General features: G+C 50.9%; 1 protein-coding gene across 1 annotated transcript; it reads right to left on the reverse strand.

Annotated features, from left to right (window-relative positions):
• Window positions 1-2322: 2322 nt before the first annotated feature.
• On the reverse strand, window positions 2323-3163 carry LOC125555640 (calmodulin-like protein 5). The gene has a single exon (XM_048718528.1). The coding sequence runs from the start codon at window positions 3062-3064 to the stop codon at window positions 2573-2575; it is 492 nt and encodes a 163-aa protein (XP_048574485.1). The 5' UTR covers window positions 3065-3163; the 3' UTR covers window positions 2323-2572.
• Window positions 3164-14931: the final 11768 nt, after the last annotated feature.

Raw genomic sequence — 14931 nt, forward strand, 5'->3', positions numbered from 1 at the left:
TTGAGTCGCTTTGGCTATAGTGACTACAAGCCCTCTCCAACACCATATGATGCTATTGTGTTGCTTCGAAAGAATCGAAGAATTGCTAGAGACAAATTGAAGTATTCTCAGATTATTGGCTCGCTTATGTACTTAGCCAGTGCTACAAGACCTGACATCTCTTTTGCTGTTAGCAAACTGAGTCGGTTTGTTTCAAAACCAGGAGATGTGCATTGGAAAGCTCTAGAAAGAGTTTTGCGTTATTTGAAAGGCACTGCAAATTATGGAATTCACTACACCGGGCATCCAAAGGTGCTTGAAGGGTATAGTGACTCAAACTGGATCTCAGATACTGATGAGATAAAGGCCATGAGCGGTTATGTATTCACTCATGGAGGTGGCGCTGTTTCTTGGAAGTCTTGCAAGAAGACCATCTTAACGAGGTCAACAATGGAAGCAGAACTCACAGCACTAGATACAACTACGGTTGAAGCAGATTGGCTTCGCCGGCTCTTGAATGACTTGCCGGTTGTTGAGAAATCTGTACTGGGTGTCCTTATGAACTGCGACAATCAAACTGTGATCATGAAAGTGAGCAGTTCAAAGGATAATATGAAGTCATCAGACACGTTTAGAGAAGGTTAAAGTCTGTCAGGAAAATGGAAAACTCCGGAGTTATTGCGTTGGATTATATCCAAACGTCTAAAAATCTGGCAGATCCTTTTATCAAGGGTCTATCACGTAATGTGACAGATAATGCATCGAGGGAGATGGGTATGAGACCCACAATATGAGTTGTTCACAGTGGTAACCTATTCTTTGTGATCGGAGATCCCGTGAATTAGATGTGGAAGACAAACTGTTGGTCAACTGAGAGGAGAGTATCCTTACTATTCACAATACCACTCCATGAAGATGCAATACTCTTCTAATCTGCATGGCAGGTTGATGTATATCTTTATGTGTTCTAAGTGGCTTATTTAAGCAGAGATGTTATCATGCAGAATATCTTTTGAAGAACACACCTATATGAGTCTGATTGTCAAACGTCGCAATATATGAGAGTAGGGTTCTCTCTAGTAAACTCATGAAAGGTCACGGAGTATGACGCATAAGCTCCACCCGCGGGGAAGATCCACGGTAGCCACGTATCGGTCAAGGTTTTATGTGAAGATAGATTAGCAGAAAACTTGCAGTTCAAGGCCCAGTCCACTGTTCAAGTTGCTTACTAGTGTAGCATAGAGTTCTAGATGGAAGTTCAACTTAACAGTCTCCACTGCAGTACCGGTATATAAAACAGTGTTTTGAAACCAAAGACAAATTTCTGTGTGCCTCTGAAATCTGGTGGGGGATTGCTGGAATTTAGTCTATTTTGGGCAGCCCAATAACTATTTCAGAAATTCTTAATAAATCCTAGAGGCCCACTTAACCCATTTGTGCAAGGCAAGGGATACTACTAAAGTTTAGTCCCACATTGCTAGTTTAGTGGGAGTTGGACCTCCTTGTAAGGGAGGTTCTTTCCCCACTTGTACGAGCATGAGAACAAGAGGGATATCCACGCGCGCTCCTTCTCCGCCGCCCGCCTCGCCACGCCTCACCTTGCCTCGCCTCGTCACGACGCACCACGGGTTGCGGGTTGCGGGAATGAGCCGAGCCGATATCTAAACTTTTGCCACGCATGACGGGTATACGAAAGGTCACGTGGGAGTTGAAACGTTTTCTGTAGTGGACACTGAATTCGAACGGCGCGTCTGAAGGGTGATAAGGTTTTTGGGGAGCGCTCAGCGCGACTACTGACTGCTTCATCACGAACGATCCGGTCGCCGACGACTTCTTCCCCGACGTCCACGACCTCCTCGACGACATGGCAGGCGAGGACACCGACCCCAAGTCCAGCGCTTCTACTGCTGCTGTCCCGTACGTGTTCTTGTCTTTCCTGTTAAAGGTTCTGCTGCAGTTCCTTGTTCTAGTTCTTGTCCTACACATGATAGATTCTACTTCATATATGCTACTTGCTATACTGTCTGCTTTAGATATGATAGGCTACGGTTCATATATGCAGAAGCTATTTACCTTCTCTCTGTCAGAACGTATGACTTGTTTTATCTCTACTATATTAGTCATGCGTTATTTAGTATTTCTGTTAATAAAATTATTTGGTAAATTGCTCATATTTCCAACAATTATGACTACATGCATGCAAGTATTAAACAAGTTGATACTACGAGAAAACATCATTAATTTTTATCTCGATTACTGTTAGTGGCCTTATATAGATGTAAAATGTATTTTTCATGATAACATTGTACTACTAAGGGAATGGAGGGATAGAACACATCGACGAGACCTTTTTAACGATCAATCACATTATTCAGGTCAAGAATATCAGTAACCAATCCATACATCTATACATGCAGCTCAGTTAATGAGTAAATGAAAGCTCCGGCAGAATTCCGGCCGGCATCAACTGGAGATATGGAGCAGCTGGCTGAGACATATAGCTGGATTGACTCGTCGCTGCTGAACCTGAATTAATCACGGCGACCAGGCCGGCCGTCAGTTGTCCATTGGAGAAATGGACGGACAGTGTATCTCAGTGCTGCTGCTGGTCGGAGTCGGAGAGCATCATCATCCTGACGAACTCGTCGAAGTTGACGAGGCCGTCGCCGTCGAGGTCGGCCTCCTGGATCATCTCCTCCACCTCCTCGTCGGTGAGCTTCTCGCCAAGGCTGATCATGACATGGCCCAGCTCGGCCTTGGAGATGTGGCCGTCGTGGTCCTTGTCGAACACCCGGAAGGCCTCCCGGAGCTCCTCCTCGGGGTCGCTGGCGTCCGCGTCGGCGTCGGCCTTGCGGGACATGAGCGCCAGGAACTCGGCGAACTCGATGGTGCCGTTGCCGTCGGCGTCCACGTCGCGCACCATGTCCCGCAGCTCCTCGGGCGTCGGGGTCTGGCCCAGGGAGAGGATGACCGTGGACAGCTCCTCCGCCGTGATGCAGCCGTCGCCGTCCTTGTCGAAGAAGGCGAAGGCCTCCCGGAACTCGCTCATCTGCTCCGAGCTGATCGGCGCTGCACCGGCAGCCATTGTTGTTGGTGTTGTTGTTGCAGCAGCAGCAGCAGCAGCAGCAGCACAGAGATGAGGATGGAGTGATCGATGTGGGTAGCTAGAGGAATGAAATGAAGGTGAGATCGATTTGGATGGGTTTAGAGGTGAGGGAGGCGGAGATTTATATAGGAGATGGAGTCATATGGGAGGAGTACATGGCGGCCGTTGACTCGTCGCTCTCATTAATTCCAATCGTGTATTCTCTATCCTAGCCAAGTCAAGAAAATTGTAGCCATCGCACATCAGCACCGTACGCGTTACAAAAGTGCACAATCTAAACGGGAAAAATACAAAAGTGCTAACAAAAGGGCAAAGGCAAAAAGACCCGGTTTGAATTTTGAATTGTTAACTTTATATTTTTTTTGTTTTGATGAAAAGGCAATCTTAGAAGAATTATATATACAAATCTCGAGAATAAATTATTTTTTAACAAGAAGGCCTAATCTTCTCCGCTTGCTCGTGGATGATCTTCTCCACTTGCTCCTGCGTCGTGCACAGTGCGGCCATGGTCACCGCGGACGTGGGTGGGTGGGTGGGGTGGGTGGGATGGGGGGGGGGGGGGGGGGGGGGGGGGGGGGGGGGGGGGGGTTGGCGGTGTTGGACTCGTGAGGAAATCACTCCTGGCCGTACTTGAATATCTCCTCCTCGTGGCGGCCGGAGCCGGCGCTTACTCGTCTCCGATCGGTCAAAGGCCCAGGCCGTAGCCAGCTCTGGGTCTACAAGGATGTGCGGTGTTGTGCATGTCCCGCTGACGCCGCTCCTTGTCGGCGTACTCCTTCGTTGTAATGGCGCTCCAGGCGGAGGAGCTGGTGTCACCGCTGCCAAGGTAGTGACGAATGCGCCTTCCTGGCGATCGCATGGAGCAGGCCGCCACCAGCAGGGGGTGACGGCAGTGAGCACATCTCCCCCTTTCAGGTGTCGGGGCGTCGGCGTTCGCATTGTAGCGGCCATGCCCGAGAGGTCGCGTTGGTCAATGCCGCCCTCCCGTCCGGTCACATTGCGCAGTATCAATGCCAGTCGGTGTGTGCTCTCGACCGGCATGATGCGGCGCGGAAAGCAACACGTCCGTTGGATAGAAAGCGCGCGAGAAACGGGAGATTGTTTTTGGATGGGCCTGTTTAAGGGTTTGTGTTGGAGATGTCTTAAGGGCACCTAGAGTGTATGCTTTTTGTTGTCTCTAAACCCTCTTTTTCCTCTTAGAGACAAGCTCTATACATTCCATGAGCTGCCTCTAATAAAAAAAATTGGCCAGTGTCGTCTCTAAGCTTAGAGGCTGCCTTCAACATTTTAACAATCCATCCGGTCCCATCTGTCAACCTTAGGAAGCCATAAAAAGTACAAGAGAGAGATTGGCTTGTTGGGAAAATTTGGTGCTAATAATATCATTTTCAGTTTCTGCTAGGGCCAGCTGGTTAGAATTTATATACATTATGGCTTTTCATTTGGTAAGAGGCAAATCATGTGAGGCTACTTTAGAGGTAAGGTTGCCTCTATACATCTATGATGTTTTTTTTTGTAACACAATGCAGACACAAGTGCTTATATACACGCGCATACATTCACTTCTATAAACGCACACATGCACACTATATCCCTATGAGCACCTTCGAAAGACTGAGCCGACATATCATCTTGAAATTTATGAAGTCATCGTAGGCACCTCGTCGTCGACGAGAACATATCTTCCCACTGAATGTGCATCGCTGCAAATCCTGAAATAAATCTAGAAATAAATGCGAGCACCAGAATTTAAACCCTGGTGAACTGGGAATACCGATAATGCTGTAACGTGCTGGCTTTCGTGACCCCATTTAACCATTCTTGCACGGGGCACCGTATGTGATATGGTATTGTTCATCCTGATTTTTTCTAACGGAGCTGGTATTTTTAATCTGGGAGGACGCGTATTGGCGGTCCGGTCCAGTGCAAGCTGTATGACGCACAGCTGGAGTTCAAGGTCGGATCTCCATGTAGTTCATCGACGTACGTACACGTACGCATGCCCGATCAGATGATGCTCCGGATCGGCCGTATAGCTGGCGCTGGACCTGTCGGCGTCAGACTCATGCTGTGGACGTGGACGCACATGAACGCCTGATTTTGACCGTGTCAACACTCAACAACATAAGTGCAGTATCATACATTGATGCAGGGACTTATTAATGGCCGGCGATCAGATCAGATCAGACGCTCCTTTTTTTTTGAATGTTGGCAAAGCTTGCCAAATTCATTGATCAGAAGAGAGTAACAAGGTACAAAGGGATCCAAGTGTCCGAGAAACAGGACAGTCAGCGCAAGAAGAAGGGAAAATAAGGAGAAAGAAGAGAGCAGCTAGCGTGGGTGGAGGCTCAGCCCGGATCAAAGGGTATCCCAGCACCTGCCAAATTCCACAACCTGAGGCCAACTCCACCGCGCGACCCTATCTTGTTCGGCCCCGTCCGTTTTAGGGTAAAAGGGACAAAAAAGGCAGCCCAGCGCGCGGGAGCAAACGGACTTTTGTCCGCTTTGTATCCGCTTTCGACCCATTCCCGACCCAAACTTGCGCCGCTTTTGGGATGAAACGGACACCACGTGGACACGCGGGTCGTCTGCGCGTGTCCTCCTCTGGCTCGCCCGTCGGTGGCACAAGACGGGCCTTTTTTTATCCACCCCCTCCCTCCCTCCGGCCGCACCCCCTCCACTCTTCCCCACTCTTCCCGTCGCTGCCGCCGCTGCCATTGCAGCCGTGCAGTTCGGACGCGAGCTCGCCCAACCCCTTCCCCTCGGCGCCGGGCTCGGACGCGACCACGGCCACCTGGTTTGCGCACCCGCCGGCCGGTTTTGGGGCGGATCCGGTCGGTCTTGAGCTCGGCCGGCTGTGGGAGGCCGGGTGAAAGGATCGATATGGTTGACTAGAGGGGGGGGGGGTGAATAGGCAACTAACAATTTTTAGCTTTTCTTTAGCAATTTAAACTTTGCATCAAAGTAGGTTATCTAGATATGCAACTAGATGAGCAACCTATATGATGCAACACGAATAGGAACACAAGCAAGCAAGATATATGAAACAAATAAGCTACACAAGTAAAGGCACGAGATAACCAAGAGTGGAGATGGTGGAGACGAGGATGTGTTGCCGAAGTTCCTTCCCTTTGAGAGGAAGTACGTCTCCGTTGGAGCGGTGTGGAGGCACAATGCTCCCCAAGAAGCCACTAGGGCCACCGTAATCTCCTCACGCCCTCACACAATGCGAGATGCCGTGATTTCACTATTGGTGCCCTTGGAGGCGGCGACCGAACCTTTACAAACGAGGTTGGGGCAATCTCCACAACTCAATTGGAGGCTCCCAACGACACCACGAAGCTTCACCACAATGGACTATGGCTTCGCGGTGACCTCAACCATCTAGGATGCTCAAACACCCACGAGTAACAAGATCCGCAAGGGATTAGTAGGGGGAATCAAATATCTCTTGGTGGAAGTGTAGATCGGGGCCTTCTCAACCACTCCCGAGCAAATCAACGAGTTTGGTTGGCTAGGGAGTGAGATCGGGCGAAAATGGAGCTTGGAGCAATAATGGAGCTTTAATGGTGGAAGAGGTGAGTCAACGGGGAAGAAGGAGACCCTTTATATAGTGTGTGGAAAAGATCCAACCGTTACCCACCAACCAGCCCGCGGCCAGCGGTACTACCGCAAGGCCGCGCGGTACTACTGCTTGCAACCAAGCGGTACTACCGCACGGCAGTGCGGTACTACCGTACCGTCCCATGGTACTGCCGCGACCCCAGTCAGGGAAACAGACGCAAGCTGGGGGCGGTGTCGTGGTTCTAACTCTAACAGTGATGTAGGGGGGTAAGTATGGAGAGGCGAGGTCTTAGCTATGAAGAGGTTGTAAGGACGCAAGGTTTACGAGTTCAGGCCCTTCTCGTAAGAAGTAAAAGCCCTACGTCTCAGAGCCCGGAGGCGGTCGACTAGATTATGTGTGTATGAGTTACAGAGGTGTGAACCCTTGTCTCGGAGGAGGGGGGTGGCTTATATAGAGTGCGCCAGGACCCCGGCCAGCCCATGTTACGAAGGGTTCAATGTACATTAAGGCAGGGCATTACTGATAACGCTAGTAATAAAGTGCTATGATGACCATAAAAGCTACTTAATGACCGACCGTTAGCGTGCGGAGTGACTTTAGGTCTCCTGGCCGTCGAGTGGTTGGATCTTGGTCGAGTAATTGCTTCTTGGTCGAATGTCTTCGAGTCTGTCGAGTGGAACACCTCCAAGTCGATTGAAAGGTGATTTTTTCTAGAGGTGTCCTTGGGTAGGGCAGTTAGGACAGGTCCGTGACCCTACCCTAGGTACATAGCTTCATCATTAGCCCCCGAATGGATCGAGGTTTGAGTGGGGAAGGAGTTGAGGACTTCTCCGACTCGTTTTCTATGCCGTGAGCATATCTTGTTTCGGATCAACGGACCTGAGTGATGACAGCAACTCCCTTTTCAGTCGCCTTGATCCATTCTTAATTCTTCGCCAAGTGAGTTTCTTTACTTGTAAGGCTCCGAGTGACGGTGCGGAGGAGATCTTTGGTCTGACAAGTTATTTGCTGCCCGCGGATTTAGTGGGATCCGAATTTTGGGAAGCGCGCGGGATGGGGGAGGCTGCAGTAATCGTACGAGACAGAGCGGAGCCGCCTCGATCCCCGCGCCACCTTTTTTGCCATGTATCGCTCGTGCGGTCGTTACGGGTTTTGACAGAGCCATCTGGGCCTACCTGTCAGCCACTCGGAAGCGGCCTCATATAAGGCGTTGGACCGGAGTCTCCCGAACAGTGCGCCCCATTATCTCTTCTCCTCCTCACGCCTCTTCTCTGCGCTCGCTCTCGCTCCAGCGCCACCGCGCCACACGCGTCTCGTCGGCGACAATGGTGAAGGAGAAGACAGCGGCTCTGGAGCGGGCAAAGAAGGCGACAGAGAGGTCAAAGGGGAAGGCGACGAGCCGGGGCGGATCTTCCTCGCGGACTGGCCTGCCGAAGGGTTGGATCCAGGGCGACTGGATCCACTCGAGGGTCTCCCAAGAAGACCTCGACGACCTGGCCGAGGGAGGGCTGATCCCCTACGACTCGGCGCGGCTTCCGGGGAAGGAATCCGAGCCGCAACCCCGGGAGGGTGAGCGCGTTCTTCTTGCCACCCACGTCGACCGTGGGTTTTCCTTGCCTCCTCATCCTTTCTTCTGAGGGTTTCTGAACTTCTTTGGGGCTCAACTCCACCATTTTACCCCCAACTCAATCATTTATCTTGCCGCGTTCATTTCCTTGTGTGAGAACTTCTAGGGTTGTCGACCTCATTGGGGTCTTTTCAAGCATATTTTCACTTGTTGCTCCCAGACAGTGAAAAAGGCTAATCCGAGTGACGAGAGGACCCAAGTGATCCAGATGTGTGGGGGTCTTGGCATCCAGACGAGGGGAAAAAGCTCCTTTCCGGCCATGATTCTTCCCGATTCAGTTCGCGGATGGCAGTCGACCTGGTTCTACTGCAAAGACCATTCGACTGGCCTCCCTCCCTTTACCATGGACCGAGTGGAAAAACCCTCTCCTTTGAAGGTGCTCCCGGAGGAGAAGGCGCACGTGAAGGTGTTGGTCAACCGAGTGGTCCAGCTCATTCGTGACGAGGTCACTGGTATGGATCTCTTGGAGGTCTTCCTTCAGCGGCGCATCCAGCCTCTCCAAGCCCGAGACCACCCGATGTGGATGTATTCGGGTCTAGAAGACTCCACTCGGATCTACCCGAAGGAGGTCGATGACGACACGCTGGAGAAGTGGCTGTCGAGCATTACCGGGAACAAGGACAATCCCAAAGGAGCCAGGAGAGTTCCCCCATTCGACCAGTCACGTGCACCAGAGCAGGTCTGATTCTGAGTTTTTGCTTGTAATTCGAATTCACTCGCGCAGCTGTCTGTATTGCGTCGACTGACTTTGTTCTCCCTACTTTCTTTCAGGCCATTACTGAAATGTATTCGATGCCCAACGGGGAGCAAGAGCAAGCTCTGGAAGGCGAGGCGAGTGGTGGCGAAAGTGGCGAGTGGACTTCTGATGGTGAAGGGGATGGTGGAAGTGACGACTCAAGTGATGGGGAAGAAGTCGAGTCGCCTCCTCGCATAGAGAGACGATCCAAGCTTGACCAAGAACGGCCGAGTGCCCGCGACAAGGCAACTGCTCAGGCTGGCCAGTCTTCGAAGCGTCCTCGGGTCTCTTCACCAACCCCGACCGAGAAGGCGCCAAAACACCCCAAAGTTGCAGAGCCGAAGACTCGGAAGGCGCTACCAAAGATCAAGATCGATATCCCTGTCGCCTCCGCGTGAGTGTCTCTCCTTGTATTCACTCGACGCTCCGCGCTGTTTGTTTTTCTTGTTTTAACTGGAAGAACTTTGGAATTGTTAGCGCTGCCACTTCCGGGACCTCAACTTACAGGGATGATGATGAGGTGATGGAGGATGCAGTCACTTCTAATCCAGGTATGATTTCCGCCATACTATCTTTCTTTGGTCGATTCAACTACATCGTGCATCATTGGGTGACGTGATTTTGGTAATTTGAACTTTGCACAGCTCCCAACATTATTGACCTCCCTGATGATGATGAAGAGCCCAAGAGGTCTTTGACGAGGAAGAGTAGGCGAGCTCCTGCAAGTGAGGCGCTACAGTCGACGCCGAGGGCGGAACCAGTCGTTCAGGACACTGGTGACGTCAATCGGGGTTCTGTTACCTTCGCGGAGCCCCTGTCGAGTGCCTTGCCTTCTTCTTCGACTGCTCAGGCCCCTGTCGACCCGCCTTCAATTTTTGCGACCCATCATGTCCCAGAGGACGAGGTGAACGCTGCTAGGGAAGCCATACGCCAGGCGGGCATTATAATGGAGAAGATGAAGATGGTGCGGGACGCCAACCAAGCCGCCTATGATGCCAGCTCGGCTCTCTAGAGCAACGTTCAGGTTAGTCGGCTATCTGAAGATTCTTTCCGAAAATCTTTGCGTTTGTACACCCACTGGGTGCGTTGATTGAAGTTTTGGACTAGTGGAGACTACGGTGGACTGCTGGCAGTCGACTGTAGTCTTTGTATTTTGCCGAATGTATAAACCAAACTGGGAGTTTGTCTCTTCGACTCGACTTCGGCCGGCCGGTCGAGTGGAATCAGAATCGGTGGGGGCACGCTAAGTGCACCCACTGGGTGTAGTCCCCGAGACTATGGTGGACTGCTGGCAGTCGACTGTAGTCTGAGTTCTACTTTCTTTCTCTCTTTTTTTTTGAACTCGACTTCGGCGGGCCGGTCGAGTGGAATCAGAACCGGTGGGGGCACGCTAAGTGCACCCACTGGGTGTAGTCCCCGAGACTATGGTGGACTGCTGGCAGTCGACTGGAGTCTGAGTTCTACTTTCTTTCTCTTTTTTTTGAACTCAACTTCGGCGGGCCGGTCGAGTGGGATCAGAACCGGTGGGGGCACGCTAAGTGCACCCACTGGGTGTAGTCCCCGAGACTATGGTGGACTGCTGGCAGTCGACCGTAGTCTTAGTATTTATTGCCTTTGTTTTTTTTGCTGTAACGATAACTTCTCCCCTTTGATTTCAGAAATCTTGCGATTTGGAGCTCGCTTTGCTGACTTGGAGAAGCAGCAGATTCAACTGAATCTTGATTTGGAGCTGGCCAGGACAGAGCTGCAAAAGGTCAGAGACGGCGCCGCAGGTAAGACGATTTTGTCGACTGGTTAGTTTTTAGGCTTGATTACCCTTCTGCTATTTCCGAATCAATCATCATTTCTTTACAGAAAAACTGAGAGAAGCTCTGGCGAAGAAGGATCAGGACTTGGCTGCTGCCCGTAAGGAGGCTGACGACAAGACCGCTTTGGCCGAACAGAAGCTGGCTTCGGTCGGCCAGTTAGAAGAAGAGAACACCAGGCTGAAGATCGCTCTGAATGAAGCCAACAGGGAGTGTACACGTTGGAAGAAGGATAACCTCAACCTGAACGAAAATATGGAAGGCATCGCTCGCAGGAGGGACGATCTGGAGAGCTACTTGAGGAGCCTCGCCAAGAAGTTGTACATCAAGCTTGAAGGTGCACATTCAGTTTCGACTGGTGTTTTTTTTGTGTCGACTCAGTGTATGAAAATTGACTTATCCTTGGATCGTGAATGCAGAGTTTTGCCAGAACTTTGAAGAGGAGACTGGGCGGATCGAACCAGGTTTGGATCCAATCAACTCTCCCGTGAAAGATGAAACTGCGATGAATCTGCTCCGACTGGAATCTCGCATCGACGGTGCCGTGGACTACTTGGCTCGACTGAAGGTCGCCATGTCACGGATCGACCCGGGACTTTGGCCAGAGGCTACGCTACAAAACGATCTCGAGTCTCTGATGACTCGACTTAACAGAATCCCTGACCGAGTGCAGGAGTGGAAGAAGTCTTCTTCTCGGTGTGGCGCTGATGTGGCTCTGTCCTTGGTTCGTGTCCACTGCAAGGAGGTGCGACAAGACAAGCTGGCAGCAATCAAGGTCGCCAACACCCAGAAGCATGACTTCCGAACCTTTATGGAGACTTTCATCGCTGCAGCCACTCGGATAGCCGACGGCGTCGACCTGGATGAGTTCATCGAGCCTGCCAGCCCTCCTCCCGCGGAGTGAACAAACTCTTATGTCCCACCTTAAATTTGCCTCGGAATGCCGAGTGGTTTTTGTAACCGTTAAACTTTTTTGGGCTGCATGCCCGAGTACTTCGATCTGTGGTCTGGAACCTTTGGAATTTATCTGAACTTGATTTATCGTTGAATATCTTCATGAATTATCTGTCGAGTGGAACTTGTTCTTCACTCGAAATAACTTTGTATTTGTGGTGCAGCTCCGAAGGAGAAGGTAGCAGTCGATTTGCACCTCGTCATCCTTGCGGATTGGGATGCGTTCCATACTAAGGCGAGCACTGGGCTGCAGCTAAGCCTCTGAGTGGAAGGTCTGCTCTCCACTCGGTAGGATTTTAAAAACTTAGGTGAGTACTGGACTGCAGCTAAGCCCCCGAGTGGGAGGTCTTCTCTCCACTCGATAGGATTTTTCCAAACTTAGGCGAGTATTGGACTGCAGCTAAGCCCCCGAGTGGGAGGTCTGCTTTCCACTCGGTAGGATTTTTTCAAACTTAGGCGAGTACTGTACTGCAGCTAAGCCCCCGAGTGGGTGGTCTGCTCTTCACTCGGTAGGATTTTTTCAAACTTAGGCGAGTACTGGACTGCAGCTAAGCCTCTGAGTGGGAGGTCTGCTCTCCACTCGGTAGGATTTTTTCAAACTTAGGTGAGTACTGGACTGCAGCTAAGCCCCCGAGTGGGAGGTCTGCTCTCCACTCGGTAGGATTTTTTCAAACTTAGGCGGGTACTGGACTGCAGCTAAGCCTCTGAGTGGGAGTCTGGCTGACCACTCGGTATGATTTTTAAACCCTTAGGCGAGCACTGGGCTGTAGCTAAGCCTCCGAGTGGGAGTCTGGCTCACCACTCGGTAGGATTTTTAAACACTTAGGCGAGCACTGGGCTGCAGCTAAGCCTCCGAGTGGGAGTCTGGCTCACCACTCGGTAGGATTTTTAAACACTTAGGCGAGCACTGGGCTGCAGCTAAGCCTCCGAGTGGGAGTCTGGCTCACCACTCGGTAGGATTTTTAAACACTTAGGTGAGCACTAGGCTGCAGCTAAGCCTCCGAGTGGGAGTCTGGCTCACCACTCGGTAGGATTTTGAAACACTTAGGCGAGCACTGGGCTGCAGCTAAGCCTCCGAGTGGGAGTCTGGCTCACCACTTGGTAGGATTTTTAAACACTTAGGTGAGCACTGGGCTGCAGCTAAGCCTCCGAGTGGGAGTCTGGCTCACCACTCGGTAGGATTTTTAAACACTTAGGCGAGCACTGGGCTGCAGCTAAGCCTCCGAGTGGGAGTCTGGCTCACCACTCGGTAGGATTTTTAAACACTTAGGCGAGCGCTGGGCTGCAGCTAAGCCTCCGAGTGGGAGTCTGGCTCACCACTCGGTAGGATTTTTTTTACAAACTTAGGCAAAACGGATTCGCAGCTAAGCCACCCACTGGGGGATTTCACACGCAAACAAAAGTGACAACAATTATAGGAAAAATTGTAACACTCTTGTCTTTGATAAATAGACTACAGAAGTTTTTCTTATTACATCTCATCCGAGTGAGAATTCAAGTGTAAAAGGGGCGGAGTAGTTCTGCATTCCAAGCTCGTGGCTCATCGATCTTGCGATCGACATTGTAAAGGTGATACGCTCCATTGTGGAGGACTCTGGTGATGATGAAGGGACCTTCCCAAGTAGGAGCGAGCTTGTGTGGTTTCTGTTGATCCACTCGGAGGACCAAATCTCCTTCTTGGAAGGCTCGACTCTTCACATTTCTGGCATGGAATCGACGCAAGTCTTGCTGATAAATGGTCGATCAGATCATAGCCATTTCTCTTTCTTCTTCCAGGAGGTCGACTGCGTCTTGCCGGGCTTGTTCTGCTTCATCTTCGGTATAAAGCTCGACTCGGGGTGCATTGTGAAGTAGATCACTCGGCAGGACTGCTTCCGCTCCGTAAACCAGAAAGAACGGAGTTCTTCCAGTCGACCGATTCGGGGTAGTCCTCAATCCCCACATAACCGACGGAAGCTCGTCGACCCAAGCGCCTGCTGCATGCTTGAGATCACGCATCAGCCGAGGCTTTAGTCCTTTGAGAATCAGACCATTTGCCCTTTCTGCTTGTCCATTCGACTGGGGGTGGGCGACCGATGTGTAGTCGACTCGTGTGCCTTGAGAGGCGCAAAAAGCTCTGAACTTGTCTGAATCAAAGTTTGACCCATTGTCGGTGATGATGCTATGCGGGACTCCATATCTGAATGTTAACTCTCTGACGAAACTGATAGCAGTGCGAGCATCAAGATTCTTGATAGGCTTAGCTTCAATCCATTTGGTAAACTTGTCGACTGCCACTAGCACATGAGTGAAGCCGCTCCTGCCCGTTATCAGTGGTCCAACCATGTCCAGTCCCCAAACAGCGAAGGGCCAGACGAGTGGAATGGTCTTCAGGGCTGATGCAGGCTTGTGCGACATGTTGGAGTAGAACTGGCACCCTTCACACTTGTCGACTATCTCTTTTGCCATTTCATTCGCTCTTGGCCAGTAAAATCCCGCTCGGTATGCTTTAGCCACAATGGTCCGAGAGGACGCATGATGACCACAGGTCCCCGAGTGGATATCATCAAGGATTATCTGACCTTCTTCTGGTGTTATACACTTCTGACCGACTCCAGTCGCGCTTTCTCTATACAACTGTCCCTTTATGACTGTAAAGGCCTTGGATCGACGGACGATCTGTCGAGCCTCTTCTTCGTCCTCCGGGAGTTCCTTTCTCAGGATATACGCGATGTATGGTATCATCCAGTCAGGGGTGATTGCCAAAACTTCCATGATTAGGTCGACCACTGCCGGAATTTCAACTTCAGTCGGATCTGTGGCACTCTTTGGCTGCGGGGCTTCAACTGTAAAAGGATCTTCTTGGACTGATGGCGAGTGGATGTGTTCCAAAAACACATTACTGGGGATGGCTTCTCTCTTGGAGCCTATCTTTGCCAAATCATCAGCCGCTTGATTTTTCAGTCGGGGGATGTGATGGAGCTCTAACCCCTCGAATTTCTTCTCTAACTTTCTCACTGCATTGCAATAACCAGTCATAGCTGGACTTCTGACGTCCCATTCTTTCATCACCTGATTAACCACCAAATCTGAGTCGCCATAGACCATGAGGCGACGGATGCCGAGTGAAATGGCAATGCGCAACCCATACAAAAGTGCTTCATATTCTGCTTCGTTATT

This window comes from Triticum urartu, chromosome 5 (assembly GCF_003073215.2).
Source record: "Triticum urartu cultivar G1812 chromosome 5, Tu2.1, whole genome shotgun sequence".
In the NCBI taxonomy this organism is placed as follows: Eukaryota; Viridiplantae; Streptophyta; class Magnoliopsida; order Poales; family Poaceae; genus Triticum; species Triticum urartu.